This window comes from Cnephaeus nilssonii, assembly GCF_951640355.1.
Source record: "Cnephaeus nilssonii genome assembly, chromosome: 7".
NCBI lineage: Eukaryota > Metazoa > Chordata > Mammalia > Chiroptera > Vespertilionidae > Cnephaeus > Cnephaeus nilssonii.
Window position 1 is genome coordinate 2,049,408 of NC_137078.1, and position 23,859 is coordinate 2,073,266.

Genomic DNA, 23,859 nt, shown 5'->3' on the forward strand with positions numbered 1-23,859 from the left:
AAAGTCATCTCCTGTGAACTACATAAAAGCAGTTCTTTATACAAAAGTGAATCTATCAATAAGAGAATCCTTTAAACAGTGAGACAGTTATTAGATAACTATATAATTTACTATCCAAAATGGGGACAATTTTTTAAGTAAAATATGGTATCAAAATAATTTTTAATTATAATTTTAAAAATTTGTGTATATTATTTTAATGTTGGGTTTTAGTATATTGGGAGAGCTATAAAAATGTTCTAATCCCAAAGCATTTTCCAAAATATATATATATATATATCTTTCTCAAAATGTGAAAATAAACTATATGGGACAGATGCTAAGCCAGATGGGAAACTAAGAAACAGAAATAAACAGGGAATGACCCTGGTGAACCCAAACATATGGTCACCCTAGTTACAATGTCTCATCATGACTTCTCTTGTTCAGGTTAAACATCCCCAATTCTTTGAACTTGGTATTTCTTCAGTATCAAATTTTCTTCATCTGACAATATCCGCTTAAAATATGGCACCAAAAATAACACAATATTCCTGATGAGTTCTGACCAGTGCCCATTACAATGAAGCCATTGTCACCATAAATCCAACATCATATTCCCTTTTTTCCCATTTTTTTTATTAAGGTATTACATGTGTACATATCTTCCCATTGCCTCCCCCCCACCCTACTCCTATACATGCCCTCACCCCCCAGTGTCTTGCGTCCATTGTTTTACATCAATGATCTTAGTGAAATAGAAACTTGATGGTGTTCCCTCACTGGAAAACTCTTCAAGTTCCCTATCATTCCTACTATGTTTTCTCACTCACTATATAGGACCTCTGAACTGGCTATTCCCTCTGCCTGGAACATACTTCCCCCAAATAACCACAAGTCCTTTAATGTTGCTCAAATGCACCTAATGGCCTTCTCTCATTATCCTACACAAAATAGCAAGCATCACCACACCTCTGCTAGCACTCATTATTCTTGATTTTACTTTCTTAAAAAATATTATTTTATTGATTTTTTACAGAGAGGAAGGGAGAGGGATAGAGAGTTAGAAACATCGATGAGAGAGAACCATCGATCAGCTACTTCCTGCACACCCCCTACTGGGGATGTGCCCGCAACCAAGGTACATGTCCTTGACTGGAATCGAACCTGGGACCCTTCAGTCTGGAGGCTGACGCTCTATCCACTGAGCCAAACCAGTCAGGGCTTGATTTTACTTCTTAGCATTCTGTGACATATATATATATATATATATATATATATATATATATATATATATATATATATATGCCCAAGCGACTGTTCAACCTGTAGCTATGACAAACACTGACCACCAGAGGGCACATGCTCAACGCAGGAGCGAAAACCACAGTCATAGAAACATGGAACAGACTGATGAATCTCAGAGGGAAGGAGGTAGAGGGAAGGGCAGAAAGAGATTAATCAAAGATCTTATATGCATACTAGAGGCCCAGTGCATGAATTCGTGCACTGGTGGGATCCCTCAGCCTGGCCTGCGGGGACCTGGCTGAAACCAGCAGTCTGACATCCCCACAGGGGTCCTTGATTGCAAGATGGCACAGGCCAGGGCGAGGGACCCCACCAGTGCACGAATTTGTGCACTGGGCCTCTAGTATTATAAACTTACACTAGAGGTCCGGTGCACAAATTCGTGCACTGGCGGGGTATCCCTCAGCCCAGCCTGCACCCTCTCCAATCTGGGACCCCTCGAGGGATGTCCGATTCACAATCCGGGACTGCTGGCTCCTACCCACTTGCCTGCCTGCCTGCCTGATTGCCCCTAACCGCTTCTGCCTGCCAACCTGACCACCCCCTAACCACTCCCCTGCCAGCCTGATCGTCCCCAAGTGCCCTCCCCTTCACATCTGGTTGCCCTCCCTGCCAGCCAGGTCACCCTCAACTGCCCTCTCCTGCTGGCCTGGTTGCCCCCAACTGACCTCCCCTGCTGGCCTGGTCACCCCCAACTTCTCTCCCCTGCTGACCTGTTCACCTCCAACTGCCTTCCCCTGCCAGGCTGATTGCCCACAATTGCCTTCCCCTGCCAGCGATCTTGTGGTGGCCATCTTGTGGCAGCTATCTTGTGACGACTTGGGGGCAGACATCTTGTGACAACATGGGGGTGGCCATCTTGTGATGACATGAGGGCATCGCGCGAGGGCCGCCTAGGCTTTTATTAGTATAGATGTTTATTATTATGTATATCATATCTATATACACTGAGTGGCCAGATTATGATCTCTGAACGCATAATAATCTGGCCACTCAGTTTTGTGTGTGTGTGTATATATTAGAGGCCCAGTGCATGAATGTGTGCATGGGTGGGGTCCGGCCAGCCTGGCCATGGGGGGCGGGTCATGGGCAGTTGGCCAGCCTGCCTGCTGGTCAAACTCCTGGTCAAGGGGACAATTTGCATATTAGCCTTTTATTATAAGACTAGGGGCCCAGTGCATGAAATTCGTGCACGGGGGCGGGGGTGTCCTTCAGCCCGACCTGCACCCTCTCCAATTTGGAAGCCCGCAGGGGATGTCCTACTGATGGCTTAGGCTGGCTCCCCATGGTTCTCTGCTCTCTACAGACCTGCTTGCTTGACACCACCGCAGGCCCTGGTGTCTGCTCTCTGTGGGGGCCCTGCGGGGGACTGCTTGCCCCTCGCTGCCATGGCCAGGGGCAAGCAGGGCCCTACTGTCTGCTCGTTCGCTGCGGGGGACATTCCCACCCCGCCCCCAGCCACTTGCGCATGCGCCAGCTGGGAGTGCCTGGGATCCGGGGACATTCCCACCCCACCCCCGGCTGCTCTGCGCCTGTGTGCGTAAGCTCGGAGTGGCTGGGGGGTCGTTCTGGGACCCCAGCCACTCCAGGCCTATGCACAGATCTACAGGCTCAGAGTGGCCTGGCTCCCAAGGATGCCTGTCCCCAGGATGCAGGCTGCTTGGTGCCAGCATGCACGCAAGCGGCCACCCCACCCCCAGCCGCTCCGTGCCTGCATATGCAAATTAACCTTCCATCTTTGTTGGGTTAATTTGCATACTCACTCCTGATTGGCTTGTGGGCATCGCGGAGGTATGGTCAATTGCATACTTCTCTTTTATTAGTGTAGATATACACTGAGTGGCCAGATTATTATGCGTTCAGAGATCATACTTACCTGGCCACTCAGTGTATATAAAAGCCTAAGCAACCAGTCAACTGGTCAACCGCTCGACTAGTTGACTGGTTGTTATGATGCGCATTGGCCACCAGGGGGCAGTTCCACTCAGCTGACCAAGATGAGCTGGACTCCCAAGCAGGAGCCCTGCTCAGTTGACCTGGATGAGCAGGACAGGGAGTGGGAGCGGCTCCTCCCCAGATCCCCGCAGGTCATGCTGAGGGACCCCACCAGAGCACGTATCTGTGCACCAGGCCTCTAGTATATAACATAGTAACAGAGGTTGTTTATATGTGTGGGGCTGTTTCCCAGGTACTTAACACATGGTACATGCTCAATAAATATTTATTGAATAACTGGATGAATGGGTACGAGTAAAGGCAAAAAGGGAAAGGAGAGGGTCAAGTCCAAATTTGTAATATGGCAATCAAAAACACTTTGGTTTTGACTCTGGCCTCATCTCCTGACATTCTAATTTATATAGTCCATGCTTCATCCAAGTCAGAAGGTATGTTAGAGCTCCCAAGACACTGCCAGGAATTGCAGGTGGTTTTTTGTCTAACTGCAATAAGCAGTAAAACTCAGCTTTGTCTCATCAGCAGGTGTGTTGTTGATACATGATGAACCAGCTTTTGATGTTAATTTTATTTAAAACCATTGGCTCTACAAGTACAGCAAATAACTTATAAGTTATTAGCTAAAAAAAAAAAACAGATTGAAAGTTAGAAGCTAATTTTGCTTCATCAAATAAATGGCACTTTCTAATTGGTAAATACAACATTATTAGCCTACTAGTATGTAGGGAATAGGACAACCACTACTGTCTAAAGCTAATTTCAAATACTGTAAGACCAAGAAGTAATAGGAGAACTCCATAAAGAGGTTGTTCTCCAAGTCTTGAAATGGACAACCGCCCTGTGTGCTCAGCCTCCCTTCCTGAAGACCTGTGTTAGTGGGGAGAGACAAAGATAATAGGAAATTTCCACCAACTGGGTCATGAGAGAGGTGTTGTTTCCTTGAGTTTCATAAGACAGGATACCTTACAGAGATTCTAACAAAAGACACAAGCAAATATCAGTTTATCTTGGGTTATCCATCCATTCTCTCCCATCTTTTTTGTACATCACTGACTGTCTGTGCCTAAGATGTAACCCACTTTACCAGGCAGAAAAATTTATACTGCTGTTTCACATGGCTTCTCATGTCACTTCTATTTTGATTAACTATTCAATTCTTTACTAACAAGCTCATTCTTATATAAATAAAAATGCAAATGTTCGTTTGTTCAAAATCTTAAATCTCCAAAAGTTCTTCACCGATTGCTTTGAAATTTTGACACAACATTGCATTCGAATTTGCGCATGTTTTTATATACCTTATACCTACTATTATATAGATGTCACACCTGTGACAGGTAAAAACATGTTTTTTTAAAAAAACAGCGCCATCTGTTGAACATAAAAGCAACACATGCTATTACTAGATATTTTACGATTCTATTTCAATGTTTCCAATTTACGATCCATTTACAATTTCCAATTTTCCAATTTTACGATTCCATTTCAATGTTGATAATGATTGAAGATTTGTGCTTAGAAATTGCAAACAAAGTTCTCAATCAATTGGGACTGCCATCACCGAATCGATCTGCTGCTGCTTCGTTCAATGTAGAATTGCGTCGTGAACAAAATTACAACACGGGTGATCTTTTGTCGTATGTGCAATCAAATATTCCTAAGCTAACGCTTGAGCAAAAAGGCATTTACAATCAAATAACGCAAACTGTCAATAACGGGGCTGGAGAAATCTTAGATGCGCCAGGAGAGACTGGTTAAACGTTCCTAATTAGATTGATTCTGGCAGCAATTCAATCCCAAAATGACATAGCCTTAGCTCTTGTGTCGTCCGGAATAGTTGTGACATTGCTACCAGGTGGAAGAACTGCTCATTCCACTTTGAAATTGCCATTGAACATGCAATTCATTGAAACTCCCACGTGCAACATTTCCAAAGTATCCGGCATGGCAAAAGTATTACAGAAATGCAAACTTATTGTTAGGGATGAATGCACAACGGTGCACAAAAAATCGCTCGAGGCTCTTGATCGATCATTGCAAGATTTTCGTGGAAACATCAGACCATTTGGGAACACATTAATATTGCTTGCAGGAGATTTCAGGCAAACATTACCTGTAATTCCTCGATCGACACCAGCAGACGAAATAAATGCTTGCCTGAAATACTCTACTTTGTGGCAACACATAAAGATGTTAAAATTAACTACAAATATGTGTGTCCAGCTGCAAAATGATTGATCAGCTGAGATATTCTCACATCAATTGCTGGAAATTGGGAACGGAAAGGTGCCAGTTGATCTGACCTCAGGACGAATTTCATTGCCTCATAACGTCTACAATTTAGTGATGTCAAAAGAAGAATTGGTTGAAAAAGTATTTCCCAATATTCAAACCAATTATAAGAATCACGATTGGCTGAGTGAATAAGCTATTCTTGCAGCCAAGAACAAAAACGTCTACGAACTTAACAATATTATTCAGTCTAACATTCAAAGCGAGGCAGTCACATACAAGTCCGTCGACACTGTTGTAGAAGCAGATGAAGCGGTTAATTATCCAACAGAATTTTTGAATTCACTCAATCTGCCAGGTATGCCACCGCACGTACTGCAATTGAAAATCGGCATGCCAATTATCATGTTGCGAAATATCAACCAGCCAAAGCTTTGCAACGGCACGAGGCTTGCAGTATAAAAATTAATGAGCAACGTCATAGAAGCAACAATCTTGACAGGACCTTTCAAAGGTGAAGATGTCCTCATTCCTCGCATTCCTATGATTCCAACAGATATGTCATTTCAATTTAAGACATTGCAATTCCCATTCAATTGGTGTTTGCAATCACCATCAACAAAGCTCAGGGCCAATCTTTAGAATTGTGCAGTTTAGATCTAGACACGGATTGCTTCTCACATGGACAATTATATGTTGCGTGTTCTAGAGTTGGCAAACCAGACAATCTCTATATCTGCACAGACAATGGAACAACAAAAAATATTGTATACCCACAAGCATTGTGAAATTAAACATATTAGAAACGTGCGCTTATTCTTTTCTTTCTTTTCCATTTAACCAGACTGAGCCACAGCAATGCGTGGCTGGGTACAGCTAGTAGGTAATGAAATTCTTTTCATTCATACCACTTTGCAAATTTTCATTTTTTATAAAGTTCCAATTCCAGATGAGTTCACTTTTGTTAATAATTTTGAGAGGGATGTGCTAGACAATTATTGGGCCAATAAAAATAAAGGCATAATTTGTTACTCAGATTTCATAATTTTATATATCATCACTTCATTTGGAATGTCTAAATGGGCTCTATGATTTCCCTACTTTAACTGTAACTGTATGTAAAGTAAAATTAAGGTCATATTTTTATGTGTACATTTGTACATATGTGTACTAGTAAGTATAAACGATATATACTCTGTATGTATGTGAGTATATTATTTGCACTGGATTTCAATTTCCTATACCAACTCTTGTTAATTTCCAGACTTTTGTGTCCTTAAGTCACTAATATGCTTTTCAGTCTTATTTATATAATTCACTTTTATTTCAATAATGATAAATAAGAAAATGCAGCTCAGTAGTACACTGAGTAGGAGACAAGAAATTCTCTAAGATAAAAAAAAAAATTAGTCTTGCTATTAACCACCTGATGTGTCCCTTTCCCTTGCTTTCATAGTTATGGTATATCATTTTCGTCCTTTTTTATCTCTCTTCTTCTAAACATCATGATACTATGTAATCCTATTATTATAAAGTAAAAATCTGTATTATCACTATCTTTACAATCTTTTACAAATGAATTACACCTCTTTGGGATAAAGTTTCATGAAAAAACTGGTAGTTTTCTAGCAGACCTATTTCCAGAGCTTTAAAATTACTGAATAAACAAAACAGATTTAATATCCACAGTAATACTTTGCACCTTCCCAGAGGCCTGTCTTTTCTCATTCTACATTAGCACACTCTTTCAAGCATCCTTGAGACCTAGACTATTCCACATACTCTTATTGGAAGAATGCACTCTCTAAAAATAAAACTATAAAGGACTTAGCTCCTTGGACCCATCCTATGACTATTGAAAAATAGTTACAGAATATTTTTCCTTTATTTTCTTGAATACACTGCATATAAGTATTAAAAGTAAAATGAAATAAATTTATACAACAGTAAGAAATGCTGAATTTCAGATTCAGTGCCATAAAAAATTGTGTGACATGTATTCTAGAAATAAGACATAAATGTTTTCAATAATCATAGATATTAGATGAAGCATCCTGACATAAGATGAAAACAAAAACAAAACAAAAAACTCCCACAATCTGGCAATTATAATCAGAAATGGGCGTTTTTAAAGAATAGTAGCATCTGCTAGGGATATACAACAGTTTTGAAGGGGGACAAAAAGTTACATTGGTCAACATCTTACTCTATAATTCTCAAGGATGACCAGAAATGAGAGTAACCCTTGGATAGTCTGGAATTAACCATTTGCCACTGCCCTAAGGTCATAGTTTCCTTATAGGAGAGACTTAACAATTTCAGCAAAACCAAGGATTGTACTTGCCAACAAAAAAGAAGGAAACAGCTCAGCAGTAGCTCACTTCTAACAGCTGCAGTTGTGAATTGCACATGAAATAGTTGCTGCTGCTCCCACCATGTGAGAGGCAGTATGGTATGGCACTGAGATGAAAAGGCTGGGTTCTGGAGCCAGACCATTGGAACCACACCCTGACTTGGACACTGTGGACCCTCTCAGTGACACAGTTATCATCCTCTTTAAAGTCATAGTATCTTATTTTAAGGCTGTGGGGAGGAGTCAAAGGGATAATTCATGTAGTATGTTTAGAAGAGTGACTAGTACTTAGTACTTGGTAAATATTGATATCCACCTACTGATCTAGACATTTTGATGGAAAAGTGTGGCAACTATAAATTCCTGAACTTTAACAATATGTGAATGGGCAAGCTGACTACAGAAAGGTTTAGTACAAAAAGAATAGCTAAAGCCGGGCTGGCATAACTCAGTGGTTGAGCATCAACCTATGAACCAGGAGGTTACCCATCCCTCCCCATCAGAGCACGTGCCCGGGGTTGCAGGCTTGATCCCCAGTGTAGGGTGTGTAGGAGGCAACCAATCAGTGATTCTCTCTCATCACTGATGTTTCTATCTCCCTCTCCCTTCTTCTTTAAAATCAATCTACAAGAATAAAAGAGAAATATGCAAATTAACCATACCTCCGTGATGCCCACCAGCCAATCAGGAGCGAGTATGCAAATTAACCCAACAAAGATGTAGGTTGATTTGCATATGCAGGCGCAGAGCTGCCAGGCAGGGTGGGACGCCTGCTATGAGGCGGATGGTAGGGGACAGAGGGAGCTACTGGAATGGCATTCTGGCCAGAGCGGAGAAGACTGAAGGCTCCAAACACTGAAGGCTCCGGCCGGAGCAAAGACTCCAGCCAAACGAAGCAGAGACTCTGGCCAGAGCAAAGACAGAAGGCGGCAGCCAGAGCAAAGGCCTGGGTCCTGGGTGCTGGAGGAAAACCAGTGCCAGCAGCCAGGAGAAGGAAGGCCTATTGCACGAATCTTCGTGCAACAGGCCTCTAGTAAAAGCCAGAGGAAAATCATTTGGGCAAAAAATGAAATAGGATCCCAAGTCAAATTTATAGAAAATATTCTTTTATTAACTTTTGGTCGAGAATATGTTTGTATATTTTCAGAAAACAACTCGGAGACCATGTGGATTCCAGCAACAGAGAGGAATCGACAGGACTACTCCAGCCATGAAGACAGAAGAGAAGCAGTCCAGAGATGGAAGACGCTGACTTGGTCTTCCCATACTAGCAGTTAGCAGCTGTGCATCACTGCAGTTTGCCCAGGACCAAACCAGAGAGACTCGGACCTGCATTACCACCATTTCTCCACCATCCAGAACTGTAATGTCAGTGCTGGCATGTACACATAAGGAACTGTTGGACATTGTAATTGGGTCTCAAAAGAACTGTTGGCCCAGAAAGAAACTCACTACACACTGATTCATTTCCTGTCACCATAACCATTATTACTTGTCTCATTTTCGGTTCTTATAAGTGTATTTCTAATAGCACATGATCTCACTCATCTAGTGGAAATAATGAACAACATAGACTGATGAACAAGAACAGACCCAGAAATAAGGAGGCATCGATCGGACTGTCGGGCCTCAGAGGGAGGGTAAGGGAGGGTGGGGGTAAAGGGGAGAGATCAACCAAAGGACTTGTGTGCAAGCATATGCGCCTAACCAGCGGTTGGGGACAACAGGGGCGTGGGGGCATGTGTGGGGAGGGGTGTGGGATGGGAATGGGGGGATGAGGACAAATATGTGATACCTTCATCAATAAAGAAATTAAATTAATTAATTAATTAATTAATATAAATTAAAAAAAATTGTGAAATGGTAAAACTATGCACTCCCCCCCCCCCAACCAACCAATAAAAACACCGGCACCCAGCAAATATTCATTAATAAAAATGACAATAATTATAATAATATAACTTGAATACTATTAAATAAAGAAGTTAACTCCATTGATTACAAAATACAACTAAATATTTATTTAATAAAAACCTAGTTTTTATATGAAACTGAAATTATGTTAAATCATAGCTTTTACTTGGGCCCAAACATCCATTAAGAAAGGCCTTCCAGCCCTAGCCGGTTTGGCTCAGTGGATAAAGTGTCAGCCTGTGGACTGAAAGGTCCCAGGTTCGATTCTGGTCAAGGGCACATGCCCAGGTTGTGGGCTCGATCCCCAGTGGGAGGCAGCCAGTCAGTAATTCTCTGTCATCACTGATGTTTCTATCTCTCTCTCCCTCTCCCTACCTCTCTGAAATCAATAAAAATATATTTAAAAAAATAAAAGCCTTCCATTTTACATTTTATAGTATAAATACTTACAGAAACAGTGAAAGGAGTGAGCTTTTTCTTATTAATGGCTCTTTCATCAATTGTATCTGGTTCAGATAAGTTGATCATTTTGCTAAAGAGAAAATGGGAATAATTTAGTGAAAGATTCCCAGAAATGTTTTTAGTTCATTTTTGCAAGCAGATAAAAATAGTTAAGTTTTAAAAAGTAAAAATAATCTATTTCTTTACAATATTATACTGAATTCATGTCAGGGACTTAATTTTAAAAAATCTAAAAAATATTCCCTAACTTAAAACAAATACATCATTCACTCAATAGTAATCTTAGCGTTTCCTCCTAACTTTTCAAAACAGTCCTGCATTTCCCTTATGAGTCTTGTTTTGATTTTACTTACTGATTGTCAACATATAGCATTGTAAACAAAAAAAAAATGCTTGAGAAGCCATTTCATAAAGCAAAATCAATTATGTTAAAATTAGTGGACCAGTGCATGGATTTGTGCACATTGAAAGAAAATTAATTACAAGAAATATTTTAATATTGCTATTCACCCTTTTTCTATAATAAAAGTGTCAGAGATGAAAGAAAATTAGTAAAATGCATATAAAAATAATATATAAATTGATTAATAAATAAACAATAACAACATGATAGAACAACAAAGACATAATATAAAAACAACAAAAACATGATATAAAAACAACATTGATAAAAACAATGACTGATAAATTGATTAAACTTATTCTAATATCTCCCTGTATACCACATTAAGAGTAAAAACACTTTCAGGATGCTTGACTAATTTCCCTTGTGATGAAGTATTTACAACTTTAACTTTAACATCACACACTCTTCGAACTCGAGAGAAAGCAACATATAACTGACCACGTCTGAAAACAGGTTCAGGTAGGAATATTACTACTCTGTCTTGAGTTTGTCCTTGTGATTTATTAATAGTCATCGCAAATGCTGGCATCATGAAAAACTGTCTTCAAATTAATTTAAATGTGAGGCTAATGTCAGATAGGGACAGTTGTGCCAATAGTTGGTCTTCAGACATATTCTGTCGATGACTCAGCTTTATTTCAGCTTCAGAATGTCAACAAAAACAACCAAATTCATGATCAACAATGACAGATCAAAACACATGTTTGCGACTGGTGCCAGTGAGAGCTTTATATGGATCGCACATGCGGGAGTAAACGTTTATTTTTAAACTAGAGGCCCAGTGCACGAAATTCATATGGGGGGGTGTGTGTACCTCAGCCCAGCCTACACCCTCTCCAATCTGGGACCCCTCAAGGGATGTCCATCTGCCCTCTCACAATCCAGGACTGGTGGCTCCCAACAGCTCGCCTGCTTGCCTGCCTGCCTGCCTGATAGCCCTTAACTGCTTTTGCCTGCCAGCCTGATCACCCCCTAATCACTCCCATGCCAGCCTGATTGATGTCTAACTGCTCCCCTGCCAGCCTGTTTGCCCCCAACTTCCCTCCTCGGCTGGCCTAGTCACCCCTAAGTGCCCTCCCCTGCAGGGTTAATCTCCTCCAACTGCCCTTGCTTGCAGGCCTGGTGCCTCCCAACTGCCCTCCCCTGCTGGCCTGGTGCCTCCCAACTGCTCTCACCTGCTGGCCATCTTGTGGTGGCCATCTTGTGTCCACATGGGGGCAGGATCTTTGACCACATGGGGGCAGCCATATTGTGTGTTGGAGTGATGGTCAATCTGCATATTACTCTTTTATTAGATAGGATAGAGGCCTGGTACACGGGTGGGGGCCGGCTGGTTTGCCCTGAAGAGTGTCCCGGATCAGGGTGGGGTTCCTTTGGGGTGTGGGGCGGCCTGAGCGAGGGGCCTGTGGTGGTTTGCAGGCCAGCCATGCCCCCTAGCGACCCAGGCAAAGGCCCTGGTATCTGGAATTTATTTTCCTTCTACAATTGAAACTTTGTATCCTGGAGTGGAGCCAAGCTTCCTGCTCACTCTGTGGCCAGCAGCCATTTGTGTTTGGATTTGTTTACTTTCTATAATTGAAACTTTGTAGCTTGAGTGGAGGCTTAGGCTGGCCAGGGAAGGCAGAAAGCTTGGCTTCTTCTATCACCTTGGAAACCCAAGCCTCCCTCCTACTTTCTCCGTGGCTGTAGCCATCTTGGTTGGGTTAATTTGCATACTTGCTCTGATTGACTTGTGGGCATGGCTTGTGGGCATGGCTTGTGGTGTAGCGGAGTTAGGGTCAATTTGCATATTACTCTTTTATTATGGATGTAATGTCCTAAAAATGAATCCAGAAGGAAGAAGATGGCTGGCAGAATAACAGTGAGGGGGAGAGTGTGAGTGAGGGAAAAGGGTGTGTATGAGAGTGAGGGACAGTTAGATTCCACAGGACTTTTGGGGGCTGGCAGACAAAGTCCCCTAGCCAGGCAGCCTCTGCTACCACTGCATTCTCTCCTGGGGCAGCCGGCTCTGCTTCAGAGGATATGCCATCTTGAAGGGGAGAGCTGCTGTGACTGGGAGCCCAGCAAGAGGTCCCTTGGACACCACCCAGGAGCCTATAGCCACTCTGGTCAGGGACCTGCTGCCTAAGCTGTGGACCCATGAACACCAAGACTACAGCCTCCACAGCTGCAGGCTCCTGTGAGTTTTGGAGCATGCTCCTCTCCCTCTGACCAGATGCGTTAGCCCCAGGGGCTGCAACTGCACACAAACAGCCAAACTCTAAGCAGAAACCCTGGGCACCCCATCTGCATGCAAACAGCCAAGCCTTATGTAGCAACCCCAAGCTCTGTGACCGCGCACAAACAATCAAGCCTTACACAGCAACCCTAGGTTCCATGACCACATACAAACAGCCAAGCCTTATGCAGCAGCCCCGGACACCACAACAACACTAGCCACCGCCAAGCCTGACACAGCAACCCTGGGTTCTGCAAACAAGCATGAGCAGCCAAGCCCTACACAGCAACCCCAAATGCTCACGTAGCAACCCCAGGAGCTGCAACCGTGTGAATCGCTGCCAAACCCAACACATTGACCCCAGACCTGGTGAACAAGTGACCCACCACCAAGCCCATTTCAGCAGTCACAGGCCCAGTGCAACTAGATGACTAGATCCTTCAGTGAGAGCAAAAATTGGTAGACAAAGAAACAACCCCCAAAGGAAATAAAAAGGGGAAATCACAAGAAAAGGAACTAAATGAAACAGAGGCATGCAATTTGTCAGAAAAAGAATTCAAATTAAGGGTCATACAGCTCGTAAACTGGATAGATGAGAAAATCAACAACTTATGTAAGAATCAAGAGGCAAAAAAGAGTGATATAGCAACACTAAAAAACACTATGGCAGGTTTCAATAGTAGACTAGAACAGCAATTGCCAACCAGTGGTCCACAAACCTGTGGTGGTCTGTGAGGTCTAAAAGCTTGGCAACCACTGGTTTAAGGAAATCTTTGGAGCAGCAGTCGCCAACGGGTGGTCCACGGACCACTGGTGGTTCATGAAGTCCGAAAGGTTGGCAACCACTGGACTAGAAGAAGCAGAGGACCAAATTAGTGAATTAGAAGACAGGGCAGCAAAACACATCCAATCTGAACTACAATTGAAGAAAAATATTAAAAGGCAGTAGAAGAGTCTAAGAGAGCTTTGGAACAACATGAAACAAAGCAACATACGTATAATAGGGGTGCAAGAATGGCAACAAGAAGAGCAAGGCTTAGAAAACCTACTTGAAGAAATAATGTCAGAAAACTTCCCTGATTTGGGGGAAAAAGAAAGTCACACAGGCACAGAGAGTCCCAAACAAGAATAACCCAAAAAGACCCACACCAAGACACATCGTAAATGTAATGACAAACATTAATGACAAAGAGAGAATCTTAAAGGCTACAAGAGAGAGACAAAGAGTTACCTACAAGGGATTTCCAATTAGATGATCAAAAGACTTCTCAACTGAAACACATCAGGGTAAAAAGGGAAGGAAGGAAGTATATAAAGTGATGAAAAGCAAAGGAATGAATCCAAGAATACTCTATCCATCAGGACTATCAATAAAAATTGAAGGGGAAATCAGGAGCTTCACAGACAAAAAATGCTATGGGAGTTTATCACTACCAAGGCAGCAATGCAAGCAATGCTAAAGGGATTGTTGTAAAGAGAAGAAATAAAAAGGGAAGAAATAACACAAAAAATAAAAATGGCTACAAACAAGTAACTATCAATAATAACCTTGAATTTAAATGGACTGAATGCTCCAATCAAAAGACATTGAGTGGCTGAATGAATAAGAAAAAATGACCCGTGTACCAGGTGTACCGGTTAATAATGCAGATTTAGTAATCAAAGAAAACACGATAATTTTAAGAGAAACATCAAAAGTGCTTTATTCAAAGTTATGTCCATTGCTAGCTACACATTTCCCCATCTTTCAGGTAATTTGTGGATACTGTCCCAATAGAACTTTTCTTGTTTTGAGGCAAACAATTCAGAGACACAATTTTCCACTTCTTTGTGCGTTTTGAAGTGCTGCTCAGAAAGGGCATGTGCCCTCAATCAGAACAAGTGGTAATCTAAAGTAGCAAGGTCTGTTGAATACAGCAGGTGGGTTAATCCTTCCCAGGCAAGATCTTTTAATGTGTCTTTAACTTGTTTTGAAGTGTGTGATGGTGTGTCATCATGAAGCAAAATTACTTTGCCGTGTCTTCTGGCCCATTCTGGTCATTTCACAATCAAAGTGTGGTTCAAATTGATTATTTTCTGTTGGTAGCAATCAGTATTAAGTGTTTCAACTGGTTTTAGAAGCTAATAATACACCACACCTTCCTGATCCCACCAAACGCAGAGCATTGTCTTCTTTCCAAAGCGATTTGGCCTTGCAGTCGATGTTGATGGTTGACCTGGATCAACCCATGATTTTTTGCCTTTGGGATTCTCAAAATAAATCCACTTTTCATTGCCAGTCACAATTCGATGCAAAAAAGACTTTCTTTCATGCCACTGAAGCAACATTTTACTGATGACTTTTTGGTTTTCCATTTGTCTTTTGTTCAGTTATTGTGGCACCCATTTTCCTTCCTTTAAAATCTTTCCCATTGCTTGTAAACAATCGGAAATTGCTTGCTGAGCAACTGTTAATCTTTCTGCAAGTTGTTTTTGAGTTTGACATGCATCTTTATCCAATAATGCTTATAATTGTTGGTCTTCAAACTTTTTTGGTTGACTTGGACATTCTTTGTCTTTCACATCGAAAGCATCACTTTTAAAGCATTTAAACCAGTGTTCACAAGTATCTTGAGATGGAGTATGTTCACCATAAGCTTCCTGAAGTATTCAGCAGCACTTTTTTTTTTTTTTTAAAAAGTAATGAATTAAAACTTCCCACAAATGCTCTTTTTTTTTGCCGGGGGGGCGGGGGGGAAGGGCATGAAATTCGACATTTTTAAGCATAAAAATATCTATGATGTTAACCCAATCAGAAAATTTGACATATAAAGTTTTGAAGCTGGTTGTCAAAACAACAAAATAGAATACATATCAAATTGCATATATATCAACATATGTTTAACTCCATCTATTGAAAAAAATCTGCATTGGTAACTGGTACACCTAGTATATGCTGTCTGCAGGAGACCCACCTCACAACAAGGGATGCACACAAACTGAGAGTAAAGGGATGGAAAAATATTTTTCAGGCAAATGGAAATGAAAAAAAAGCTGGGGCAACAGTACTTATATTTGACAAAATAGACCTCTAAGTGAAGGCCATAACCAGAGAGAAGGAAGGCCACTTCATAATACTAAAGGGATCAATACAACAAGAAGATATGACTCTGGTAAACATATATGCACCTGATACAGGGGCACCCAAGTACATAAAAAAACTTCTGGAGGATATCAAGGGAGAGATTGACAACAATACAAGTATAGTAGGGGACTTTAATACCGACTGACATCACTGGATAAATCCTCTGGACAAAAAAATCAGCAAAGAAACAGAAATCCTAAATGACTCACTAGATCAGATGGACTTATTGACATCTTCAAACATTTCACCCCAAAGCCACAGAATATACATTCTTCTCAAGTGAACATGGGACATTTTCAAAGTGAGACCACATATTGGGTCACAAGCAAAGTCTCTCCAAATTAAAGAAGACTGAAATCATATCAAGCATCTTCTCAGACCACAACTGCATAATATTAGAAATAAACTACAATAAAAACAATTTAAAAAGTTTAAACACCTGGAGACTGAATAGCATACTATTATACAATGATTGGGTTACCAAAGTGATCAAAGAAGAAATAAAAAACATCCTGAAACCAAATGACAATGAAAACACAACAGTCCAAAATCTATGGGACACAATGAAAGCAATCCTGAGAGGGAAGTTCATGGCTCTACAGGCCTAACTCAGAAAACAAGAAAAAATGGTAATAAGTAATCTAACCCTGCAACTTAAAGAATTAGAAAGAGAGCAACAAGAAAAGCCCAGAATAAGCAGAAGGAAGGAAATAATTATGATCAGAGCAAAAATAAACAACATAGAGACAAAAAATAAATAAAAACATACAAAAGATCAATGAAACTAAGAGCTGGTTCTCTGAAAGGATAAACAAGATTAATGAACCTCTAGCCAGGCTCACAAAGAGGCAAAGAGAGAGGACCCAAATAAACAAAATCAGAAATGAAAGAGGTAAAGTAACAACTACCTCACAGACATACAAGGGATTGTAAAAATATATATATATATACTGCCGTAAGTGGTTTGGCTCAGTGGATAGATTGTTGGACTTCGGACTGAAAGGTCCCAGGTTCGATTCCAGTCAAGGGCAAGTACCTTGGTTGTGGGCACATCCCCAGTGGGAGGTGTGCAGGAGGCAGGCAGCTGATCGATGTTTCTCACTCATCAATGTTTCTAACTTTCTATCCTCTCCCTTCCTCTCTGTAAAAAATCAATAAAATAGAGGAGAAACCAAGATGGCAGCATAGGTAAACACCAGAAATTGCTGCCTTGCACAACCACTTCAAAATTACAACTAAAAGACAAAACAGACATCATCTAGAACCACAGGAAGGCTGGATGAGTGGAAATTCTACAACTAGAAGGGAAGAGAAAAGCACACTGAGACTCACAGGAACTGCAGAAGTAAAGTGCAGAGGTATGGAGGTGCGTGCAGAAAGGGGCTAGCAACTGAGTTCGCGGCTGGCTTTTTCAATCCAGAGGGAGACATAAGCTACCGACTGCTCTGAACTCCAGTTCCGGGCAAGACCCTGGGGTCCCAGACTCATAGGGGAGAAACTGGACTGTCTGGCAACAGGCGGAACTCAAGGGCGGCTTTCTCTCAGAGGTGCTTCCAGCGATTACCGAGGGACACTGAGACCAAAGGGCCTCTTAGGGCAGGGCTGATGGGAAGCCATTGCTGTTTGCTCTACCCTGAGACCCCGCCCCACCCAAGCTGTGCACAGAGGCTTTTGCATATATATGGCCTGGTCCTTTGAAATCTAAACTTACCTCACAAACTGCAGCTGAGTCAGAGAGACCCAGAACATCCAAAAGAAGGCCTCATCAGGGCACCTCCAAAACCCAAACAAAGAAGAGGAATCTGCAGATCTCTCCGTAGCTCCTGCTGGGTGGCCTCAGGCAGAGGCTAAATTTGCACCTCCTTGAATCTCCCAGTGGTCAGAGTAGGATCATCCAGATTACAACTCTTCAGATCCATAACAGACACATTCAAGCTGCAGACTCAGTGAGCACCAAAGCCCCACTGAAGCAAGTCTTGCCCCATAAGGGTGTCTCCAGCACAGAAGTTCTCTCATCGTAGACACAGCTGATCCTCACGGCCAATTGGCCTGGAGGTCAATTCCTCCCAGTGATACCAACAACAATCAAGGCTTAACTCCAACAAGACTGTGCACACAGTCCACAAAGGTGTGCAACAAGAGTGTCCACCTCAGGTAATTGGGGAGGCTGAGCCACTGCGCCTTATAGGACACCTAGCACACAAAGCCACTCTATCAACACAGGGAAGCAGCCAAAATGCGGAGACAAAGAAACAGGTCACAAATGACAGAAATGAAGGAAAACAAGCTACTGGATATAGAGTTTAAACCACGGTTATAAGGTTTTTCAAGAATCTTCTAGAAACCGCTGATAAATTTAGTGAGACCCTCGAGGATATGAAAAAGGATCAACTAGAAATTAAGCAAACACTGACTGAAATGAAGAATAATATACAGAGATCCAAGAGCAGACTAGAGCAGTGGTTCTCAACCTTTCGAATGCCGCGACCCTTTAATACAGTTCCTCATGTAGTGGTGACCCCCAACCATAAAATTATTTTCGTTGCTACTTCATAACTGTAATTTTGCTACTGTTAATGAATCGTAATGTAAATATCTGTGTTTTCCGACGGTCTTAGGCTCTACAGCAGCAGTTCTCAACCTGTGGGTCGTGACCCACAGGTTGAGAACTGCTAGCAGGATCGCCCTGATTATAATAATACAATTATAATAATCTGAACAATAAAGATTTATTTTTAAAAAAATCAATAAAATATATTTTAAAAATACTATGAATAACTCTACTCCAACAAACTTTTACTTTTTAAAATTTAATAAATCTTTATTGTTCAGATTATTACAATTGTTCCTCTTTTTTTTCCCCCATAGCTCCCCTCCAACTGGTTCCCACCCCACCCTCTGACCTTACCTCCCCTCCCACTGTCCTCATCCATAGGTGTACGTTTTTTGTCCAGTCTCTTCCTGCACCTCCCACACCCCTTTCCCCCCGAGGATTGTCAGTCCACTCCCTTTCTATGCCCCTGATTCTATTATATTCACCAGTTTATTCTGTTTTTCATATTTTTTATTCACTTGATTTTTAAGTTCACTTGTTGATAGATATGTATTTGTTGTTCATGATTTTTATCTTTACCTTTTTCTTCTTCTTCCTCTTCTTAAAGAATACCTTTCAGCATTTCATTTAATACTGGTTTGGTGGTGATGAACTCCTTTAGCTTTTTCTTATCTGTGAAGCTCTTTATCTGATCTTCAATTCTGAATGATAGCTTTGCTGGGTAGAGTAATCTTGGTTGTAGGTTCTTGCTATTCATCACTTTGAATATTTCTTGCCACTCCCATCTGGCCTGCATAGTTTCTGTTGAGAAATCAGCTGACAATTGTATGGGTGCTCCCTGGAGTTGACCTCCAGGCCAAATAGCCTGTGAGAATCAGGTAACTAACTTCTTTTCTCTTGCTGCCTTTAATATTCTCTCTTGGTTTTTTGCTCTTGGCATTTTAATTATGATGTGTCTTGGTATGGTCCTCTTTGGATTCCTTTTGTTTGGGGTTCTGTGCACTTCCTGGACTTGTAACTCTATTTCTTTCACCAGGTGGGGGAAGTTTTTGGTCACTATTTCTTCAAATAGGTTTTCAGTATCTTGCTCTCTCTTCTTCTGGGACCTCCATAATTCTGATGTTGGTACGCTTGACGTTGTCCCAGAGGCTTCTTACATGATCTTCAAATTTTTGGATTCTTTTTTCTTTTTGTTTCCTGATTGAGTATTTTTTGCTTCTTTGTATTTCAAATCTTTGACTTGGTTCTTGCAATCCTCTAGTCTGCTTTTAGGTCTCTGTATAATATTTTTTATTTCAGACAGTGCATGCTTAATTTCTAGTTGATCCTTTTTCATATCTTCTAGGGTCTTGTTAAATTTATCTACCTTTTCTAGGAAATTCTTGAAAAACCTTATAACTGTGGTTTTGAAACCTATATCCATTCATTTACTTTCCTCCATTTCCTTCATTTGTGACCTGCCTCTTTGTCTCGCATTTTGGCTGCTTCCCTGAGTTGATGGAGTGGCTTTGTGTGCTAGATGTCCTAGCAGGGCCCAGTGGCTCAGCCTCCCCAGTTACCTGAGGTGGACACTCTTGGTGTGCCCCTTTGTGTGCTGTGTGTGCAGTCTTGTTGTAGTTAAGCCTAGATTGTTGTTAGTATCACTGGGGGGAGTTGACCTCCAGGCCAATAGCCTGTGAGAATCAGCTGTGTCTCCACTGGGAGAGGTTCTGTGCTCTGCTTGGATGGGGCAGAGTCTCAGGGTGGAGTAGACAGCCTTTTTTTCCCATCAGCCCCGCCCTATGCAGCCCCTGTGTCTCAGAGTCCCATGGCAATGGCTGCACGCACCTCTGAGAAAAGGTTGCCCTGAGTTTGACCTGCTACCAGGCAGTCCAGTTTCTCCCCGAATGAGTCTGGGTATTCAAAGTCTCACCTGGAACTGGATTTCAGTGCAGTCGGGAGGTTTTGTTTCCCTCCCGAACAAGAAAGCTAGCCTTGTGTTTGCTGCCCACCCTCTCCCTGCACCGCAAGTAAGCCAGCTGCGTATTCAGCCACCCGCCCTTTCCATGCATGCGTGGGTCTCCGCACCTGTCCTCCACAGCTCCTCTAGGTGTCAGTGTCCTTTTATCTTTCCTTCTAGTTTTAGAATTTCCACCCAGCCAGCTTTCCAGTGGTTCTGGACGATGTTCGCTCTGTCTTCCAGTTGCAGTTTTAAAATTGTTGTGTGTGGCAGCAGTATAGGTGTTTACCTATGCCACCATCTTGATTTCTCTCTCTTTTAAAAATCTGTTCTCTTTCTTCTGGTCCTTTATGCTGGTAGCTAGGAACATCCTCCTCACTCAGAATCTGAAGTTCATCATTTAAGAGTGAGGCAGAGAGAGCAACAAGGAAGTGAAGGAACTACAGCTCCAGCTACTCTTTGCCTTACTTTGAAAGCTTTTCTTCACTTCTTCCAAGATCCTGAGACTTCTGAACACCTCCTCTCCCTGCCCTCTATTTCCATCTACTCCAACAAACTTTGATGTAATGGGCCTATTCCTAGAAAAATACAAGCTTCGAAAACTCAATCAGGAAAATAACTACTGAAGAAATTGAAAAAGTAGTAAAAATTTTCCAGCAAACAAAAGGCTTCACAGGGGAGTTTTATCAAACATTCAAAGAAGAACTAAAACCTATCCTTCTCAGACTATTCCAAAAAATAAAAAAGGAAGGCACACTTTCAAGCTCTTTCTATGAAGCCAGCATTGCCCTAATCCCAAAACCAAAGAAAGAGAATTGCAGGCCAATATACCTGATGAATATAGATGCTAAAATCCTCAACAAAATTCTAGCAAATCAGATCCAGTATTACTTTATAAAGGTCATACACCATGACTAAGTGGGATTTATTCTGGTGATGCAAGGATGGTACAATATCCACAAGTCAATAAATGTGATTCATCACATAAACAAATTGAGAGACAAAAATCACATAATCCTATCAATTGATTCAGAAAAAGCATTTGACAAAATCCAACAGCCGTTCTTAATAAAAACTCTCAGCAAAGTGGGAATAGAGGGATCATACTTCAACATAATAAAAGCCTTATATGACAAAACTACAGCCAACATCATACTCAATGGGCAAAAACTAAAACCATTTCCCCTAAGATCAGGAACAAGACAGGGATGCCCACTTTCACTATTCCTGTTAGACATAGTACTGGAAGTGCTAGCCACAGTGATCAGACAAGAAGAAGAAATAAAAAGCATCCAAATTGGAAAAGAAAAAGTAAAATTGTCATTATTCGCAGATGACATGATATTGTACATAGAAAACCATAAAGACTCCATCAAAAACTACTAAAATTAATAAATGAATTTGGCAATGTAGCAGGATACAAAATTAACACCCAGAAATCTATGGCTGTTTTATACACCACTTAGTGCCTGGTACATGGATTCGTGCACATGGACAGGAAATTAATTAGGATGTGGCTGGTGGTGAGGGACTGGATGAGATGGGCCAGTCACACCCTGGAGCCAACCTCCCACAGTCCCTCCCCAGCCGGCCACACCTGTGGTGGTGCCGTGTCTCGAACGGCGTCTGCTGAGTGAGCAGGATCCTTCCAGCAGGTAAGATACCTCAGCCTGGCCTGCAGAGATCTGGGCCTCATCCGAAGGCCCAGAACCAGCTCTGCGACATCCCCCGAGGGATTCCGGATTGCAAGAGGGCAGTTCTCGGGTGATGCACCCTGGAATCAGGCTCCCTATTCTCCGGTTCTGGGGTGCGTCACTCAAGAACCGCTGCTGCCAGGTCACCGCAGCTCGGCAGCTCCTGCATTGAGCATCTGCCCCCTGGTGGTCAGTGCATGTCATAGCTACCAGTTGGACAGTTGGGCAGTCGCTTAGCTTTTTATATATAAAGATAATGAACTCACAGAAAGAGAAACTAAAAGAAAACAAACTTCCATTTACCATTGCAACAAAAAAGTTAAGATACCAGGAAAAGATTTAACCAAGAAGGTAAAGGACCTGTACTCAGAAAATTACAGGATGCTGAAAAAAGAGATAGCAGAAGACATAAACAAATGGAAGAATATACTGTGTTCATGGATTGGTAGAATCAACATCATTAAAATATTCATACTACCCAAAGCAATCTACCAGTATACATTCAATGCAATCCCCATTAAAATACCAACGGCATATTTCAAAGACCTAGAACAAACTCTCCAAAAATTCATCTGGAATAAAAAAAAAGACCCGAATAGCTGCAGAAATCTTGAGAGAGAAGAACCATGTTGGAGGGATCACAACACCAGATATCAAGCTATACTACAAAGCCACTGTTCTCAATACTGCCTGGTACTGGCCCAAGAACAGACATATAGATCAATGGAATAGAATAGAGAAACCAGAAATCGACCCAAGCCATTATGCTCAATTAACATTTGATAAAGGAGGCAAGAGCATACAATGGAGTCAAGACAGTCTCTTCAATAAATGGTGTTTGGAAAATTGGATAGATACATGCAAAAAAAAAAAAAATGAAACTAGACCACCAACTCACACCATACACAAAAATAAACTGACAATGAATAAAGGACTTAAACATAACATGGTAAACCATAAAAATCTTAGAAGAAGCCAGAGGCAGCAAAATAGCAGACATGTGTCATAGCAATATCTTTACCAATACAGCTCCTAGGTCAATGGAAACTAAGGAGAAAATAAACAAATGGGACTACATAAAAAAAAAAAAAGCTTCCGCACAGCAAAAGAAACAATCAACAAAACAACAAGAAAGCCCACTACATGGGGAACATATTTGCCAACTTTATCTCTGATAAGGGTTTAATCTCCAAAATTTATAGGAAACTCACATCTTAACAAAAGGAAGATAAACAATCCAATCAAAAAACGGGCCAAGGACCTAAATACTTTTCAAAAGAGGGCATACAGATGGCCAAGAGATGTATGAAAACATGCTCAAAGTCACTAATCATCAGAGAGAAGCAAATCAAAACAACAATGAGGTATCAAATCACACACCTGTGAGAATGGCTATCAGCAACAAATCAACAAACAACATGCGCTGGCGAGCATGCGGAGAAAAAGGAACCCTCGTGCACTGCTGGTGGGAATGCAGACTGGTGCAGCCACTGTGGAGAACAGTGTGGCATTTCCTCAAAAAATTAATGGAAGTGCCATTTGACCCAGTGATCCCACTTCCAGGAATATATCCCAAGAAGCTAGAAACACCAATCAGAAAGGATGTATGCACTCCTATGTTCATAGCAGCACAATTCACCATAGTAAGATTTGGAAACAGCCTAAGTGCCCATCAGCAGAGGAGTAGATTAGAAAACTGTGGTACATCTACACAATGGAATAC

At 41.6% G+C, this 23,859-nt stretch overlaps 1 protein-coding gene across 5 annotated transcripts in view; it reads right to left on the reverse strand.

Moving 5' to 3' along the window:
* PLS1 (plastin 1) overlaps positions 1–23,859 on the reverse strand; it is a 222,745-nt gene that overhangs the window by 81,406 nt on the left and 117,480 nt on the right. For all 5 annotated transcript variants that reach the window (XM_079777349.1, XM_079777350.1, XM_079777348.1 and 2 more), the window contains one exon: positions 10,190–10,271. In XM_079777349.1, coding sequence (XP_079633475.1) covers positions 10,190–10,271 — 82 coding nt within the window. The remainder of the gene's footprint in view (positions 1–10,189; positions 10,272–23,859) is intronic.